This window comes from Blennius ocellaris (genome assembly GCF_963422515.1).
Source record: "Blennius ocellaris genome assembly, chromosome: 20".
Taxonomy (NCBI): Eukaryota; Metazoa; Chordata; class Actinopteri; order Blenniiformes; family Blenniidae; genus Blennius; species Blennius ocellaris.
Genome location: NC_137669.1, coordinates 6,445,211 through 6,465,287, shown reverse-complemented (window position 1 = coordinate 6,465,287; position 20,077 = coordinate 6,445,211). Strand labels below are relative to the sequence as shown.

Genomic DNA, 20,077 nt, shown 5'->3' with positions numbered 1-20,077 from the left:
TGGAGCTGCAGCTCAGTTTGGGATGAAAGTAAGCCGGGCTCCACGGGAGGCTGTAACCAGGTCAGACTCCGGCTGACAGCAGTGAGGCAGCACCACTGTGACGAGGGAGGGAGGGTAGGGGGAAGGGGGGGGGGGGGGGGGGGGGTACAGGTGTGTCACCCCTCTGTTCAAACTGCCCCCCCACCTCACAGAAAACCTGCCCACGCTGCCTGTTTTCCACCGAGACACCCGAGGCATCCCTCCTGTCACACACACACAGAAAGTTTCCCACCAAAGCCTGACAGACTCTCACTTCTCATTACTGCCCCCCACCCCCATAAACCCACCCCCCCTCTGTGTCAGGCTCCATGGCTGCCGCCGGCTCTCCTCTCCATTCAACAAGTTATATTTATATCCTCAATCCACACAGCCTTGGCAAATATTACACACTCTTGCATAATCCATGAAAAGTAGAAGAGCCTGCTCATGTGGAGTCACACACCTCGACTGGAGGTCCACAATCTGAGTCCAGAACCACACTGCCACCTGCTGGTCAAGCCAGGAGAAACACTCCACGCTGGCTGCAGGTTAGATCTAAACAGACAAGAGATCCAAACACTTGATGGAGCTTAACTATAAAACAGATATAAATAGACCCGATGGGATTTAAAGAGGCTATATAATAGAACATTTGTAATACTTGACATCGTCATTCCTTTTAATTGCTCCATGAGGTTGCAGTAACATGGTAACATAGATATGTTCGTAATATTATTGTTAATAGTTTTATTTCTGTTATTTTGATATGGATAACACTTTGTGAGACAATTACATTTTCTGTATTTACAGTTAGTATAGCAGCTTTTTCCACACAAGAATATTTTTGTGGTTGTTTTTGTGTTGAGCATTTTATGTATGTTTTTGACAGTATATTTTCATATATTCAAGTAAACAGGGAAAAATACACTAGAAACGCATACATATTTGTGATATTTGTAATTTTTATATATAAGTTTACTATATTTTAGATTTATATGTTGACATTCACCAAATACTTTCTTCAAGAATCAAAACTTTCGAGGTGAATTAAAAATAATTCAAAAACGGTCCAAATAGGCTAAGAAAACTCAAGGTAGTTTGCTTAAATCAAATTACTCTTAAAGTAAAGACTGGAATATTTGGGATGAGCTCAAACATACAGCGTGAAGTTTTTGTTTTTTGTTTAAATCCAAGAAATCAGTGTAATAAAGACATTTTTCAGGCTAATCCGTCATGTAATACAAGTTTTTACCACTAGCTGGTGCACGTAGTCACTTTTTAAAAAACAGAACAAACGGCAGATGCTGAATCAAGTGAGAAGTTTCTGGAAACAAGGGAATGAAAACCGCTGGACGTTAAATAAAAGTGACTCTCTACTGCCACCTAGCGATTAAAAATAAAAACGTGGCATTACCAAAATATAGTATAACGTGCCTCTGAGGCCTTTCCCAATGTGATAAACTCTCTCGTATGGTAAAACACATCAAAGTACTTCGCTATCCTTGTACTGCTGCACTAGCTGACGCTGATGCTTCGACAATTCCTGTGGTGGAAACTGATCTCTGAACAGTTCTGGATGGGTTTTTTTTTCCCTCGACTGTCCGACACGCTGCAGTTCTGAGCGCCGAGCAGTTTTCAGTGAAAAGAAAAGATCCAGATGAGTTCTTTCGACTCGACTTTATCTAATTGTGGCTATCGCTGAAATCTCTCCTCCGCAGCGAATGGGTTGACGTAACGAGATAAAGGCTTCCTTCTTAATCAAACCAGGCTTCGCACTGTGATACACGCATTAGCCTCCGGTTCCGTCTGCATCAGATAAAGCAAAGACACGGATTTGACGCAACTGAGCCTCAAGTTTGACTAAATGTGTGTGTGTGTATGTGTGTGTGTGTGTTTGTCTCAGACCGTCAGGACCTAGAGGAGCCCTCCAAGGTGGACCAGCTCCAGGAGCCGCTGCTGGAAGCTCTGAAGATTTACGTGAGGAAGCGTCGGCCCAGCAAACCGCACATGTTCCCGAAGACCCTGATGAAGATCACCGACCTGCGCAGCATCAGCGCTAAAGGTGAGGAGGACGTCCCGGGAAAAAAGAGGGAAGCGAGGCGACAGCCCGCTCACGACATCGTGTGGAAAGAGGGGCGCTCGGAGGCGTTGTAGGGGGTCGGCGGTGAAACCAGTGGGTAGTGTATATTGTCTGGTCCGAATGACGGAAAGGGACGTCGTGAACTTTAGGTTTGGGGTGAAGCCAGCAGACCAGAGCGACGAGCTGCAAGCCGGCTTCCTGCAGGGTCGTCCAGGTTGTCGGAGGTGTCGCAAGGCGTTTTGGACGGAACCAAAAACCAGAATATTTCACGCTGCTTCCAGGCCTTATGTGCTGCTCACTCTTGAATTTAACGGCTTCTCCAGTGACCTGCAACCAATCGACCAATCACAGCCTCGGTGTTCTGTGGGGCTTCGCCTTGTATTTAGGAATGGAGGGAGATCCAGGCAACACGTCCTCTCGTTTCCTCAAGGTGCGTGTCCACGAGGGCGTCTGAGAATCGCTTACTTGGCGGACGAGTCCCATCCCCAAAAAAAACTAACTACGTAACACCTGCCTGCACCTCATTGGACAAACACATGGACTCTGCAAGAGCCGCTACCTACTGCTGCACCAAGATGGCGGCTTGGTCACAAACCTTCTCTTTTAGTACTTAAACAGTTTAGCGCAAAGTAATTTGAGGCCAGAAATAAGTTGTTGCTGAAGCTGCCGTCGTTTTGGTTCCGCGTTTCGCCAAAGTTTCACGAAGTTGCGACTTCATGCAAACGAGCGAAGGACAGTTGTGTCTATAATCTATCTATCAAACTCTAGATAGATAGATAGATAGATAGATAGATAGATAGATAGATAGATAGATAGATAGATAGATAGATAGATAGATAGATAGATAGATAGATGTGAGAAATGTCCACTCTGTATGCAGACGTTGTTGTTGTTGATGTTTTCATTGATTGGTGGATGTTCAAAGTGCTTCACTCTGGATGCCATATTGAAAGAGTCTCGACATCGTTATCGTTGCAAAACAAACTGCAAAATGCAACAAAGGCAGCGGTTTCCCGACTGACCTTGGCGGTTCTTAAAGGAGACACGCTCTCACATTAGGCGGGAGTTTTAGCAACACACACACATCCACAGCGACTTAGGCGAGCTGCAGGAGACCATGGTTCTAAATCATAAAGTAACTGTGATTCACCGTGCTCCACTGGAGTCATGGCACTTTGGAGGTTTTTTTTTTTTTTTTCCCCTGAATCCTCCTGTAAATCCACTGGAGCCTGAACGCTCTCACTGATTCTCTCTGTATCCCTCCTCGTCCTCCTGCGGAACCTTCCGGACACTTGACTTCCCGCTGACCCACCTGAAGAACTTCTCTCTCTCGGCTTCCCCTCCTCCAGATCCGCTCTAAACCCACCGGCTTTTAAACTTTCCTCTTTGTACCGCGGCGTCGCCGGCTTTTGTTCTCACCCGCGCTTTTATTTGTCTCCCTAATCCTTTAAGAAGCATTTCTTCGGGGTTTCTCTCTTTATGTACTTTCTTTATTTGAAGCTGCTGCCACACAGATCACAGGAAGGTCAGAGAGCGAATGAGGAGATTCAAGCAGATTTAACTTTGTTCATTAAATTAATTTGAGTCTCACGGTTGAAATGATTTCAAAACACTTGGAAAACAAACTGCTTTAAATATTATATTAACATTATTACAGGATGAGCCATTGCACCACTAAAGTCTCTTACATGGTTTATATAGATATCTAAATTATTTAAATTTATCTGGTTTAATAATCTTTTCCACATTAAATGTACTGGCTAACAGCTGTTGAGATCTTTCCTTGTCCGTTGCTCCTGACAGGATATTTTAAATCTTGTAGGTTTTTATATAAAAAAAAATTCTTCAACGTTTAGATTTTTCACCAACAAATTGTTATTCAATTTTGGGTAAGTGCACAAAATAATCACGTTCCAGATATGTGAGGTTTGGTTCCTAACTTTGTTTGTTTTTAAATGTTAGATATATGCAGTATTAAATTTCACTTAAATTACAAACTATTCAGCTTAGTTTTGATTCAGCAGTGATTTAAAATGAGTATCATCCTTCCAGTGCAGCTGAATTCTCCCATCACACATTTTAACATAATATATTTATATAAGTCTGATACTTAGCATGAAACTAATTACAGCTTATGTAAAGACAAATAGGACATGGTGTAGTTTTGCACCCTAAGTTTTTAACTATATGTGCTTTTGGTTCATCATACACTTTTTAACTGATCTTTTTACATAAGAACAACATGGCATCTTTACCCATTTTAAACTATTTGAATAGTTTTACTGCATCTTTCTTTATTTACGGAAATAAAACACATTGTGCTGGGAAAGGTTTATGAGAAGCAGCAGGTCTGTTACGATCTCACTGGACGGACACGACGCACGTGAACCGAGAGCGATGATGTCATGGCCCCGCCTCTCGACCTATAACCCCCACCGCCTCAACATGGCGGACGACCTGCTCCGGGTGGAATTGCAGAAGCTGCCGATGGCCGTCGCTTTGAGACCACATGCTGGATTTCTTGAATACAATGATTTTTTTTTTTTCATACTCTCTGTCTTCTTCTGCATTTTCGGTGTATTTCTGTGGCAGAGTGACAGTGCCACCTACAGGCCTGGCATATGTACCACATTGTTTGGGTAGTTTACATGGTAGTGTGTGGAGAACGACAGGGAGAAAAAAATGTTCTAGCTCGTGTGGACAGGCCCTGAATGATAGCATTAGCATTAGCCTGTGTGGACAGTAACCTATGAAGCATTAGCGATGATTAATCCTACTTGGTCTGTTGAATTGCATTTGACATTGTTGGGGGTTGTGGTGTTGCAGGAGCGGAGCGGGTCATCTCCCTGAAGATGGAGATCCCGGGGTGCATGCCGCCGCTCATCCAGGAGATGCTGGAGAACTCGGAGGGTCAGGACGGCCAGAGCAGCAGCAGCAGCACTTCGGCCGAGGCCGAGGCCGAGGAAAGCTCCAGCAACAAGGGCAGCCCCAACCAGGACGCCGCCACACTGGAGTCGCCGGACTCCCCAGAGCCTCCGGACCGGGAGGAGCAGGAGGAGGAGGAGGAGAAGGAGGAGCCGGAGGAGGAGGAGGAGGAGGAGGAGGAAGAGAAGGAGAAGGAGGAGAAGGAGAAGGAGGAGGAAGAGGTGGAGGAGGAGGAAGAGGCTCCACCGGCTCCGTCAGCTCCTCCGGCTCCTCCGGCCACGCCGCCCAACGACGACCCCTAGGAACCTCCGCCGGAAACTCTCTCTGACATTCCTTTGCACAAAAGAAAGAAAAAAAAAAAGAACAGATGCGGCGAGAAGCCGCCCACCCTATAAACCCCTCCCACCCTCGAACACCCCCTCCCCCCTTTCCCCCGCTTGGTATTCCATTATCTTTCTATCTTCGTCCTATTTTTACCCTCCTTTAAAAGAAGACGGTCGACACGGAGGCCTCCAAGGATCAGCGCTTTGTGTATAATTCTGAATCCAGCTCTTATTCGGCGTGGTGTCTCTGGAAGGCGGGACTAAGACAGGAAGGGGGCGTGGCCCCCCCCAACACACACACAATCCGCCAGGGATGATACTCCTCAGGTCTCCTGTGTAAATTATTATCTGCATGACGGGAGTTTGATAAGTGGTTTCTCTCACTCTGTCTCTTTTTCTCTGTCATCTCTCTTCATCCCTCGTGCATTGTACATACCATGGTATGGTTAGATCTCTGTTTCTATGATGAACTTTGTGGTGCTTTTTTCTCATTGTCTTAAATATTATCTCCGGGGCGCTGCGTCAAGAAGGAAGGACGACTTGTAAGTCCTCCGAAGAGTTATCTAGAATGTTGTTGCATATAGACATTAAGGAAGTCTAATATTTTATATTCGTTCCTATATTTAAAAGCCGTATTTTATAACACTCCTTGGTTTCGTGTCTCCACGCCGCCAGAATGCAAAGCTTCTCTCCGTTATTATCGACAGCCGAGTCTGTTTCAAACCCGTCCGCACAACAGCAGAAGCCTTCCATACACACTCATCAGACTGAGCCTTCTGAGAGCCGGCGTGCCGAACCGACATACCGAACCGGTGTACCGAACCGACGTACAGAACCGGCGTACCGAACCGGCGTACCGAACCGACGTACTGAACCGACGTACCGAATCGGCGTACCGAACCGACGTACTGAACTGACGTACCGAACCGGCGTACCGAACCGACGTACCGAACCCATGTACCGAACCGGCGTACAAAAACCAATGTACCGAATCAGCGCACCGGACCAACATACAAAATCAGTGTGCTGGACTGATGTACCGAACCGACGTACAGAACTGGTGCACCGAACTGGCGGACCGAACCGGCGTACAAAAATCAATGTACCGAACCGGCATGTCAAAGCGGCGTACCGAACTTCCCGCATCGCCGTTCGATCCATTCAACTCGCCGTCTAAACCAAGCTGCTGTTAAATGCCAGAGATTTCTCTGCAGTCCGGTTCAACCGGGAACCTCGAGCTTCAGCTTTAACCGATATCGCACTTTATTATCTGTAAGACGAAGACTTTTCATCAGAAACATCTATAAAAAAATCTCGCTTCACATTAGTCTACTATCTAGCTAGTGAGCAGGTTTCAACTAGATTCAGTGTAAAACAGAGGAAATTAGTTTCTCTTGAGACGCTAAAGAGGGAAACGTATCCTGGAAGTGGAAGTCGCAGGAGACTGGAGCTGCTCTCATTGTTTCCCTGAAGGAAATGAGCCGAGTCGTTGTAGAGACTTGGTCACGTTAGTAGCTGTACGTATTGAACTAACTTGTTTCAGTTACTATTAGTATCTGAGTAAATGAATAGTTTCTATTAGCTCCCAACATTAGAGTCTAGTTGATTCCGTTTATTTAGGTTGCATGTTACTTTTTCTTCGCTTCAAAAGTTTACTCGCGCTGTGATTTTCACTTGTTCGTAGCATTTGTGTAATTTTAGCTCTTTGATATTAGCACTTGGCTGACTTTATAATTCAGGTTTCAGAATTTATTTCGACCCAGTCGTTTAACGTTGACCTGACTCAAAGCTTTCAATATCATTTCTTTATCAACCTGAAGCTATATTAAGGTTACGTTTTATTTTCCGACTATTTGCTCGTAACTAACTCGGTAAGCTTAACGTGTGTATGGTTTATGTTTAACAGTCATACGTTAATATTCTTATTGCGTTAACTCATCTTGGTTAATATTTCATATTGGCTGTTTTTGAACGTCCTTTTCGTCTGTTCTCAGTTTCTGACGTTAAACTATTGAGATTTCATCTCTTAAAATCAACACCAAGCCAGCGTCATAATTTATTTTAATTTGTTTTATACAAGTTCTAACTAGAATGTCATTGTGACAATTTACGTCAAAGCTGCACTGCAAAATGAATTTACTATGCAGTGTCAATGATATAAACACACACACTTAAAAAGTATGTGGGATAAAATAGGTTCTAAAATATTGGTGCAGGGAAATGCAGTAGAAATTAGTAAACAGAGAACAAATGGAAGTTATTGCACATGTCCCATGGTAATTCAGCGTGTGACTAATTTTAGCTTTTAATTTCAGCTCTGAAGAGACACAATATCTTTAGTTTTGCTCAGTTTCAGTCTAATATTGACTCTAAACATTTGCATACAGTTATAGTATACAATTTCAGCACGGTTGCTGTTTAGCATTAGCTTTTAATAGTAGAATTCTGCTTAATTTATCGTTTTAGTCAAAAGCAGTACATTACCTCCAAAAATAACGCACAACAAACTCAAAAGAGCTCAACAAAAAGAAAAAGTGAAAGTTTGATGCTGCATAAAAGCCTGAGTAAACAGAAAGTGTAAATATTAGCTTAGCTTTTTAGCTTTCGTCTATCACTTTCGGTTAGTGATAAATGTTTCCTTGTAATAATTTAGTTAATTAAGTAACAGATGCTACAAAAGATTGCAGACGTTATATATCACATTGAAACTCAAAAGGAACTCAACTACTGTCTCAGTTAGCTAACCGTTAGCATCTTTGATTGGTTTATGAATGACTCATGTAAATATCGATCAAATACTGACCTCTGTGTTCATCGTCCTGTGCAATGGTTAGCTCAATTTTGCACTTAGCACTTTTTACCGAATAAATTTGCGGCTAATATCACAAAATATTGTTTGAAACTTTTATGATGGTATGACCAATGTATTTATTTAAAAAAAAAAAAATTGTGATGTAGCATTTCTAAACTCTGAGCTGGAATTCCTTAACTTACGCTTTCCATTGACATGTTTAAATTTAAAAAAATACCTGAAGCACAAACATTGTGCTGCAAATAAGCAATTTCTTCTTCTTTTTTTTTTATTATACTTGATCTTTCTTTTTAAATTTCATTTCTGGGAGGTGCAGGAACACTGTTGGACCTTTTTTTTTTTTTTTTTTTTTTTGCAAAGGACCATAAGAAGACAGAATATGTAATATGTGGAAACATCAAAATTTATTTGGCTGCGTCGCGTTTAGCCTCGCTTTTAACTTAACGACAGATCGGAGTTAAAACTACACAAAGAGAAACGCCGGTTCTCCTGCAGCTCATTTGCTGCCTTGACCTGTACGGGCCGTTTCTCTCCGAACCACACGATCGTTGTGACGTCTTAAAAGACAAACGTTTCCCAACTGAAATTGTGTGTCGGACTAATGAGTGTGTATCTACCTCCAGCAGCACGTACTACAAACCGCACTTACTCTGCTACGGCCTTACCAGCAGAGACCCTCAACTCGCATTTTCTGAAGTGTCTTGTTAGAAACCGGTGGAGCACGGTGGCGGTGGCGGTGGCGGTGGCGGTAGTGAGTGGAAGGGGGGGAGGGGCAGGGCGGGGCACTGCAATCCTTAAAACACACTGACGACCGAGCCTTGTGGGTCGGGATGATTGTACGCTCATGCAGAAAGCACACAGACGAGCAGAATCCGACCCCGTACGTCTGACGCCTTGCTCTTCAGACTCGATGTGTAAGCTAGTTCATAACAATGCAAAAGGAGTTTCCAGGTCGGCCAACGGAATCCAGACAGTCGATCCAACCCGTCGGCGGGGCGGTGGCAGGGCGTGGTGGCCCAGAGAGAAAAGATCATCCTAGAAAGCGGCGTTCCCCCACCGCCGAGGCGGGAACGTTAGATACCGAACTCGGTGAAATAAGATGCTCCCAAACCGGGACCCGGGTCCGTCACCAAACGTTCTCTGTTCGCTGTTGACGGAACAACTGCAGCGCTTAAACCCGATGAGGCCCAACGACATCATGGAACTGATCCGATCAAGCACAAAAATCTAACGTAACTCTGGAAGTCTTTAAAAGAGAAACGGAAGGCGTTTGCCCGTCGACAGCCGCGATCAGTTCCAGCAGGCCGATCTGGATCCGACTGGTTAGGATCTTGACGGATGGACGGAGCGTCCGTCCAGGTTTTAGCACTACGTTTCTTTAACGTCGTGACTTTGAGGCTGAAGGTTTGTGGTCGCTCACAATTCAGACGTCGGTGGTTCGGTTTGTGCCGGTCGAGGTTTTCGGAAAAGTCCAAATGCTCAAACTTCTGATTTGAGCTCAAGGAAAACTCAACTTCAAACACGAAGACGTATTGCTGTTCATGTGGTTGCCACAGCAACACTTTTTACGGCTTCTACACTAATTTACAATGACGCTTAGATTATGAGACGACAAGAGCCTGTAGGAAGTGTATTTGAATTCTTTGAATCTGAATCTCAATAGTGTAATTTAAAATTAATTTGATTGGTTTGGTTTTGCTATAAAATCAACTCACAATTCAGATTCACTTTTCTCTATTCGGATTCAGTTTGTATATTCTATGTTTTGTGGCACACATCCATGACCTGGCTTCAGGCAAAACTGATCGATGGCAGATGGGACGAAACGGTTTTACTACAACAACGCACTTTACGTTCTATACCTGGCGTAAACACCTCTGATAGGGATATTTATTGGGAATACGATGTACCCAGTTGCATACTGGCCAGCCAGTGTATCGGGACAACTCCTACAAGGCTGACACCATTTTTCCTAGACCCTGGTGGCCTGAGGGCCAGTTTAGGCCTTAAGTTTGACCCACCTGGTCTCAAATATATCTCACTTTTTAGCAGTACAACAACCCTAAATTTCCACATATTATCACCTAAAGCAAGAAAACATACTTTGGATTTGTTGTTTTTCTTGCTGAGCAATGAATTAGAACAACTATGATCTGTTCGTACGTTCCTTTGCCTCGCCTCGTACCGTAGGGCTGCTCAATAGACCGCCACTGTATCGTGATCACAACAGTCTCAAGTAAGGAATACCGGGAAAGGCGATATGTGAGCTGTGATAAATTATGTTTCCATGTACGGTGCATTGATTTCTCATAATTTTTCTAACATCACGTACATGTGGTTGAATCATAGAGTATCATCATATTTATGAAAACGTCACAGACCACGTTAACTAACATCAGGCAGCCCTGTTTTCTCGACCCCGACGGGTTAAGTCGTCTTAACGTCTTAATCAACTTTGTACAAATTAAAACTCGTGTTTAACAGGCAGGTGAAGGAACGATTCCAAAACACTGTTTTCAAGTGGAGGGAACCAGAAATATATTGTCCACTCATCATTTTCAGTGACGATGGAGCCTACTGTGTTCAGTAAACACTCAACAGGTGATCAGCCTGTCCACGATTTCCGATGAAAACAAATTCGTAAGGACATGATGTGAATGTCTTGGTGGTTTGAGATTTCCTTGGTTTTTCCTCGACTTTCCAGCGTCCGGATTCTGATCTGCGACCACAAGCTACTTCAGGAAGTCAACCCGTGACATGTTTTCATTAATCGCACAATTTTCCGTGTATTAATCTGAATTAACTGTCTGTAAATTCCATCGTTTTAAATTTGCAGAGTGCATGGAAGCATCGTTTTGTCGCAGTTCAGTTAGTCTTTTGTGATTGTGTTTGTTGAATTGCGATACATTTTGCGATATATTTGCGTGGCGTCGTTTTGTGAAGGCTTTTCTTCTCGATCCCCGACAGACGACGCTAGAACGACTTTTTTAAAAAGCTCGTGTCACTTGCATTCTGGCACAAAATGTCTCCTCGTGCGTTCGCTCCCGATCGATTCGGCGCCGACGTTCCGTCTCGCGGACCTTTCTAACGGGGCAGTGAAGGATTCTGGGCCTTGGCGACACACAAAAAAAAACAAAAAAACCCTGAAACCAACACATCTGCATTCCATCCCCGCTTGGGAAATACATATCATAAGGGAAACCAGAGCTGTTTGAGTTTTCTGTTTGAATGTGAATAAGGAGTCGGAGTCTGTCAGAAGAATGATGCAGTGTGGAGGAGCACTTCCTCTTGTTTCCATGTACGAAAGGAAACGCTCTCCCTCCGTTTCTCTCCCGGTCTTGCTCTCCTGGTGAGAGAAAGTAGGGAGACGTCTCGGTGTTTTCCTCCTTTTTTTTTAAATTTTATTTTAATTGTTTGCTTTGTTTGTTTGTTTGTTTGTTTATTTGGGAGCTGGAAGTCCTTCACAGCTGAAGAATGTCTGCATCCACCCCCTGAAGTGGTGGGGATTCGTTCCGCCGCTCCTTCGGGGGGGAAAAAAGAAAAAAAAACGACTTTTGCTGAATTACTCTCGTTCGTTTCTGTTGAATGTTGTACCGACGTAACTGTAATACTCTACTATCTAGCTCACTGCAGAGATGTTATATAAATGGTGTGTGCTTTGCATTCCAATTGGCAGCTCTGTGGGAAAAGACGCACGACTCGGAATCGGAGAGGAGGAGCTGGGCCGTTCTGAACACGCAGATCGGTGACGAGTCGTTAGGTGGAAGAAACGGACGACCAAGTCACCTCATTGAAACGTTCTGTTTCCGTTACATGTCCTCTCTGAACAATCCTCAGCCAATCAGCCGTCACCAATCAATCAATCCAATCAATCGGCGGCTTATTGGCGATCCCCTCCAACAGGGTTTGACCGATATGGGTTTTGTTTTAGGTTTTTTTTTAGAGCCGGCGAAGGGTCAGTGAGTCAGATCTGGTCGTGTTGGTGCCAATAATCAGTCTGACAACAGCAGCCCTGCACGAACACACATCCGGTGGTTTAAGACTTCAGTACTCTCAGTAAATCTTGTAAAAGAGAGTCCCCGCGATGTTTCCTCATGTACAGTTCAGCACAGAATAGATGGATATTAGAGGTCCCATATTATACAGTTTTTCAACAATTTCACATCGGTGTCACAGGGCCAACAACATCCTGTTCAAAGTGTATTTCCCCCAAACCAGCCGTGGTCCTGAATGTCCATCAGTTGAAAAGTCCCTCTGGTGAGCTCTACTGAGAACACGCTGTTTCTGTGACTGTACCTTTAAATGCTAATGAGCTGTGTCTGGCCACGCCTACTCCATGTCTGTTTTCCGGTTGCGTCTGCAAGGAGAAAAAAAAATGGCCCCCGCTGGAGGGTTGAGCTCCTCCACCTGTGGCAGGGTCAACGTGAGTGTTTACTACCAGAGAGAGTGGTTGTTTCTCCTTGTGATGTCATGAAGGGTAAATTTGTTTAAAAAAAAAAAAAAAAGTGCAGCAAAAGTGAGGATTGTCATAGATAAATATTACAGTAGAGTTGAATTTCACACGATATGGGACCTTTAAGGTGTCGGGGTAACTAACATACGACACAACAGATGTTCAGTTTGGTTTTTGTGTCAATTGTTGGTCTTGAACAGGATCCATGAATCATAAAATCCCCCCAGAGGCTCATTATGAAAGTTTGAACTCAGTATTAGGAACCTTTTTTTTTTTTTTTTTTAAAGGGAGCTAATGCTAATGCTAATGCATATTTTGTATGAGTAGTGACATTTTTTTTTTCTTCCTCTCTGCTTGTTTCGATGTCATTGGGAATCAACGATTGTCTTCCGAACTCACGCAGAACCACCAACATTTCGGAGGCAGTGCTAGCAAAGCGAGCTAACCTCCATTTATCCGGAGAAGCGGCGTTCGGGGCCGTCGACGCCTCATATCGGTCTCACCCTCGCTGTCACACCTCCACCGGAGCCGCGGAATCCTGACCGGAGCTCAGTGTTCGTCGTTCCCAGTCGCTCTGGTGGAGAGAAGAGCCTCTCCCGCTGTCCTCCGTCGCCTTCGCCCATCGTCAGGATCAGAGTCTGTACCAGTCACATGCAGTGTTGACGAGACAATGACGCTCGTATTCTCGCCGAGCACGGCGGCGGGAGGTGGAACCGCTTCGGACCCTTCCCATCAGCCCCTGCTGCGGATCCTTTAACTCGACCTTCCAGTTTCGATCGGGTGTCTGCTCTCCATTTAAAATATTGTCTCTGTTTGTACATTAACATATGCTTTTTATGTTCACATACTGTCTAACTTTACCATGAACTGTCCTGGCAAAGTAATAAAATATATTTATTTTAAAGTACTCGTGTGAGTGCACATGATTGAAGTTTTGTTTCGGCGTTTGTTTCGTTTGCGCAACAACAGGTGAAATTGATTGACAGTTAGTGTTGCTTCCTACCTGGACAGGTTGATTTGTTTCACCTCTTTATTCCCGCCAAGTCAGGCGCAGTGATTCCCAAGCTTTTTCTTCAGGGACTCAGGGGAATGAGGGAGAAACCCCCCTGATCGATCAAGACAATGGTATGCTCCAACACGCACACCTGAAGATAAGCCCCATTTCCACCGCACAGAAAGTGCAGGGATAGACCGGTATGGTCCGTCACGGTTCGTGTTTCCACCACAGGAATTTGTGATTTTCCCGGAAACGACCGCTCCAAAGGCGGCCGCTTTTCCGCTCCCCCTCCGTCGGGGTACCAGGACCATGGAACGGGTCTGAGCTTGAGGAGCCGTCTGCTGATTGGTCAGTGATTTACTACACGCCCTCAATATTTTAATGTGTCGGCTGGATGAATCCTCTGCTGTCAGTGTGGTCAGCTTTGCACTGGTTGTTTTTGGGGGGTTTTGTTTTTTTTCTTTTCTTTGCTGCTCAACTTTCGTGTTGGTTGTGACAGAGTGGATGTGAGGCAGGGGGAGACCGGGGCTCGGGACTTTGCATCGCGTCAGCACGCCGCGCGCCGGGTCTGTCTTTGCATCGCGTCTGTGGTTTCTGTTCAAACGCGGCGGTCAACGTTCTGTTCATACCCGGCCAGTGCCGCTGGTACGGGGACGGACCGCGGACGTGATGCAGCGACACACTCGGAGCAGCCTCCTTGTTCCGGTGCGGAGCTGCAGGAGCGCCATCAGCGCCGGAGTGGCTGCTCCCGCGTTTGAGCAGAAAGCTAAAGGCTAAAGAGCAGCGCACCAGCGAAGCTCTGTGCCGCGGCGCAAGTCACCGGAGTGTTCGCTCTCTCAGAACCAACACGGAAGTTGCGGCTGTAAAAAATAAAAGTGCAAAGTGGAGGATGTAAACAACAACAGAGGATTCATAAGATCGAGATCTGCCGCCAGGCTGAGACGACTGTTGTAACGTCACATATCTGCGGAGCTCTTTAAGCCCCGCCTACTTTTTTAACCTCCTTTCTGCCGTGGAAACGGGTACCGGACTTTGCTCCGGTTACGCTTTGCAGCATCGCTCCGTAACACGGCTATGGTGAACCTTCCTCTGTAGACACACATGGGCCATTTTCCAATTCTTAGATCACCAGTGCGTCCGTGCATACGTCATGATACGTCATGCATACGTCAACTGCTTGGAAGAGCGGATGTCCTCCACCATCTCTTGCCAAATGCATTATGGGTGATTTGTCCTCCCAAGCCTACACAGGTCCGGTGTCAATGTGTCCTTGATAAAGTGGGCGCAGCGAGAATGCATCGGTGTGACCCATGTGTACTTGGTGAGAAACTGCCTATGAATTGGATCAGTACTTGATCTCCCACTGATGGAAAAAGGCCATGGTTTGCTCCACACAGTGAACCTCCCTCTGATAAAGAGCACATGGTACGCTCCACACTCACCTGAAGGGAGTGACCCTCCCTCCTATAGAGGGCAGCACTCAGCTTCTGCTCATTTTACCTGCAGCAGCACAACAAAGTGAGAAACTTCACTTATTAACTTTAGGGTGGTGTGTGTGTGTGTGTGTGTGTGTGTGTGTGTGTGTGTGTGTGTGTGTGTGTGTGTGTGTGTGTGTGTGTGTGTGTGTGTGTGTGTGTGTGAGAGAGAGAAAAGACAGTAAGTTAAGGTTTACTTTACCATTTTAAATCAGTAAACACTAACAGTCAAACAGCTCATAATAATGTAATGACCACTGAAAAAACTAATATTTTATCTCGTGAAAGGATCAAAACAACGGAAGCTGAATTCTGCATAAATGTTTCTGAGATACAAATTATTTTTCAATTGATCCATGAAGGAAACCTTCATGTCGTTCCTGCGATCAGCCACCGGGGGGCGACATTGCCTTTATCTTGAACGTGAAGACAGAGAACCATTTCCCAGAGTTTCCCTTTATGAGTACACGATGTAAGACTAAAGAATAAGTAGAATTTGAGCCTCGAATTTAACCCTTGATGGAAAAGTTAACTTTCTAAATAAGTTTAAAAATTAGAACACAACAAAATGCGTTTTCTTTGTGTGTGATGGTGAAATATTTTAAGCCTATTGAAACATTTTTAACCACAGTTCATGAACTTAAATGCGATTTTGGTCAGTTTTATTACATAGACATTGATGGAATAACACCCGAGTGTTGACATTCTTAATTTCTGAATGTTTCAATGAATTTCGGGCTAAACTGACTGAGCTTGAATTGATTGACTCTAAACTCTCCAGTGTGAAGTTTTTCTGCAGCGCAGTTTCTATGAATGGCCACTTGGTGGCAGCAGTAGACTGTGGGTCATCGTCGTCGTCCCCCCTCCAATCCAACCCTTCAGGTTCTCGCTCTTTCACCCACTTGACAGTCCTGAAGCCTCCATGATGAACACACGAGTCCTGGCTCTGGTCGTTTCCGTCCACTGCGAGGAAACCCGCTGCAGTAAAAGTCCTGAATGAGAGGGAATCTCGTCCCGGGAGGGAGGGAGGGAGGGAGGGAGTGTTCAGGCTCCGACACAACTTCCCCCGGTTGACAAGCCACGTCGGGAGACTTGCCAAGTTTCCAGAGATTTCCCAACAAAGCGGGAGTGTGAGCTGAGCGGGTTGCGTAATAAGCTGGACTGTGTGTGCCGTCGTGTTTGAGGTTGTTTGGAGGGAAGTTGAGTGACGGGACGTTCAGTCGGAAACGTTTTTATCTCCGTCTTTGGAAGATATAAATCTCCGGACTCGGCCTGAAGGCCTTGCACTCCGCCGCTCTTATGTAACGCATTCATACGTCGGGCAAACATCGCGATAAACGACAGGCAGCTTCCTCTGTGAAACCGAAACAGCTTTTTAACAACGGAAACCGCTAAACACCTGCCGCGGTTTTAGAAACCAGGTTCGGCTCCATGGAGGAGGAGGACGTTTGTGGATTTGGCAGTCTGGGTTTCTATTTTTCCACCATGGGTTTCGTCCCTCAACACGTTTCTTCTAGTTCCGTGAGCCCGTGGACTCTTTTTTTAATTTTCTAACTTTTCATGAAACGGGATTGTTTGTTCATCAAATGATTACATTTCTCTGCAGAAGTCCGTTTATTGGCAACTCCAGATGATCTGCACTCGTTCATAAAGGGAACAAAACCTCCGGTCAGACGGACTAATTTGAGTTTGTCGACTCGAATACGACAACATGTTGTGTTTCTGTTTCTGACAACATGAAGGCAACATGGGCCGGAAAATTACTGCAGCCCAAGACTTGAGTCCACACACACACACACACACACACACACACACACACACACAGTGGGGTTGACCTCAATTCAACAAAAACACAAAAGTCTTTGTGTGTTCAGGTTACGTCACGTTACATCATGTACGAGTACCAACGCTACCGTGGCTGCAGAGTGGAGGGGCTCCGCCTCTATGGTAAGGGTGGGGGCGGGGGGGCAACTTTAAAAAAAAATACTTGTGCTGCATCTTCATGCAGACGGACAATGAGGACAAGGTTAACCTCCTGTGTCATGACTCCCAGTCCATATTCACCTGGCTGCTTTTATTTTGACAGTCACTGTAATAACAATCCAACTTGGTGGTCTGTCTGTACCTCAGTCTGGTTCTGCAGGTTTCTTCTTGTTAAAGGAATTTTTTTTTCCTTTCCACCTTTGCAATATATGCTTGCTTACGTAGTTGTTGTTTTTTATTTCATCTCTGTAAAAGCTTCTTGAAATGACTGTTGTATTTGGTGCTTTAAAAATAACATAGAAAGTGAACCGAATGACTGAAAACCAACACCACCACTAAGACTTGATTTTGAGGGATCACTGATTGATCGTCACTCCATCACCTGATGCTGCATCGCAGACTTGCTCTGGGTTTTTTTGGTGAAGCAGTGAACTCCAGAAAGGTTTCACGTTTTGAAAAACGACGTAGTTCTGATGTTGGTCCACTAGTTGGTGCTGTTAGTTTTAGTAGTGAAAGCACACAGAGCAGAGAACAACAGACTCTAAACATTCACGAACATGGACATTGTCGTGGACAGAATACCAAGTTGGATTGTTATTACGGTGACTGTCAAAATAAAAGTACCAAGTCCGAGGAGAGTACGGACTGGGCGTCATGACACCACGGATGAAATGTTACTATGACTGCAACATAGCAGTGTTTTAGAAAATGAGTGATTTCAATGGGTTCCTTGGATCCGTTTTCAAAAAGTCACATTATCAGTGTCTTTGACCTCTGTTGTCACGGTAACGGACAAACACAAAAAAAAAGCTACCAAAGTTTCCTGTTTTCGCAAAAATTCTCACGTAATCAGGTCCTCGCCCCCCCCCCCCCCCCAGTTTTCCTCTCCGACATAACTTCTGAAGCCTCACATTGCCGACCTCTGGTGTGATTTTATTTTGAAAGCGGTGCATGTCTGCAAACAAGCAGGTTCACTACTGAGGCCTGGTTTCATTCACAGTCTGGTTAACGCTTCTTCACCTGCATGCTGACCTGTCGTGTGTGTGTGCGTGTGTGTGTGCGTGTGTGTGTGTGTGTGTGTGTGTGGGTGTGTGTGTGTGTGTGTCTTTGACGGTAACGCCGCCTGACAGCTCCCAGAACAAAATGCCCCAGTTGCCAGAGGGAGCAGGCACTCCACTGCACACAGATACTTTATTTATAGGTGGAGGAGATCGGAGAGGGGTCGGGGGTCACGGGGTCGGCTGCCGGCACATCACTGATTGTTTGCCGGACGACACATTAGACGAGCCACACACTCGACAAGGGCGGTTCTTTGAAGCGAAACATCTGGGGAGCGTGAAGCACACTGATGCAATTTTCTGTTTTTTTTTTTTTTACTGGGGCCTGATTACTTTAGTGTGTGTTGTTTGATTTCAGAGGTGCTCAAATGAGAAACAGTCCAAGTTGACGTCAAAATTAAACAACAAATCGCGGCCAAATGGCTGCCCGAAGTCGTTTCAGCTCGTCCCGCCGACGCCTTGGCAGCGGAGCTGCGAGAAATAGTTTTTGGAAGTAATGGCCCAGATAATGTTTGCAAAAGGCTTCAGACACTGTCAAATCCAATGTTCCAGGGTTCTGTCCAGTTCGGGGACGGCACCAATTACTTCCATATCAGGACGTCTCGAACTGCCGAGAGGAGAGACGGAACTCTTCCATGTTTGCTCTTGAAAAGACGAATCGGTTCCAGAAGCTTCGGCGGGTTCTGCTTGTCGGTGAAGGTTCATCATCAAAGTCTGAGGAAAACTTTTGTCTTGCCGTTATTTATCGGCAGCAACAGAGTTGTTGTTTCGCTTCTAATTGAATGTTGGACTAACGTGTAGTAAAACCTGACAAGTCACTAATGTTCCATTATTATAATCACTTCATTATTTGCTGATTTGGCACTTTCTCTGTTTCCTTCCAGCTTTGCCTTTTGTGGTTTTGTTTGTTCAGCTTTAGTTCTCTAATCCGTGAACTCGTTACATCAGGACGGCTCCAATCCAGGTCAAACTCACGTAGAATTAAATTATAAAGACATAAACTGTAAACAGACCGTTGGCCTAATATGAGTCTGAAGGACGGCCGAGGCTTTCCTTTTTTTCTTTGGTTTGTGAAATATTTTCATCACTTCATCTCATTCAGCAGTCAGTACTGTGGAGGATTTTGAAGTAAAGCACCTAATTGTTGCTGAAAAGTGGAGTAGAAATAAAGCGGCTTTGCTTTCAGGACCTTCAGCCTCAGAGACGCTGGTTTTGTTGTTGTGATTCCCCGTCACGGGTTCAATCTTCTGCCAGTAGGATAAAAGAATTTGGATTCTTTACACGCGAATCTGAACGGTCCCATTAAAAAAAAAAAAAAAAAAAAAAAAGGAATCCATTGGTTTGAATGTGTCTCACAATAAAAAACAAAACTGCATTTTATTCCATTGAAAAAAATGTCTCCGTAATTCACTCTCACTTTTCACTACATTCAGTTTTTCGATATTATTTTGTTGTGCCACACATCCGGGACCTGACGTCAGGCCAAACTAGTCGATCGCTGATTGGGGAAGGAGTGAATTCTATAACAATTTTGCACTTTCCATTCTTTACCTGGGTCAACGCAAAAAAAAAAAAAATAGCTGTACATGCCATCTGGGACCACTAGATGTCACTGTATGACCACAGAAAGCTGCTACAGGACCACAGGAGAACCGCCGCAACGACTTTAGTGGAGAAAAGCAGCGGAACTGTGACAGTGAGGAGGAAAACAAAGGCGGTGACGTGATCGTTCTCAGGATAAAGACGCATCATCGGACGGACGACTACTTCCACTTTCGTCTTTGCATTTCCCGTGAACGTCGGCGCAGAGAATCCAGCTGTGATCCTCTGGAGGGAGCCGTCGTCCCCGTCTGACGCTGAATCCTTGAACGAGAGACGGAGGGTGTATTCTGGGCTGTGTGTCACATCAGATGAGTGAAGTGGGGCTTCATGTGACGATTCCGGAGTCGTTTC

At 45.0% G+C, this 20,077-nt stretch overlaps 1 protein-coding gene across 1 annotated transcript in view; it reads left to right on the top strand.

Annotated features, from left to right (window-relative positions):
- LOC308144368 (retinoic acid receptor beta-like) overlaps positions 1-13,153 on the top strand; it is a gene marked incomplete at both ends in the record, with an annotated part of 99,178 nt that extends 86,025 nt beyond the window's left edge. Inside the window, 3 exons of the mRNA XM_080515473.1 lie at positions 1,922-2,080; positions 4,925-5,111; positions 13,015-13,153. Of these exons, the coding sequence (XP_080371599.1) occupies positions 1,922-2,080; positions 4,925-5,111; positions 13,015-13,153 (485 nt within the window). The remainder of the gene's footprint in view (positions 1-1,921; positions 2,081-4,924; positions 5,112-13,014) is intronic.
- Positions 13,154-20,077: the final 6,924 nt, after the last annotated feature.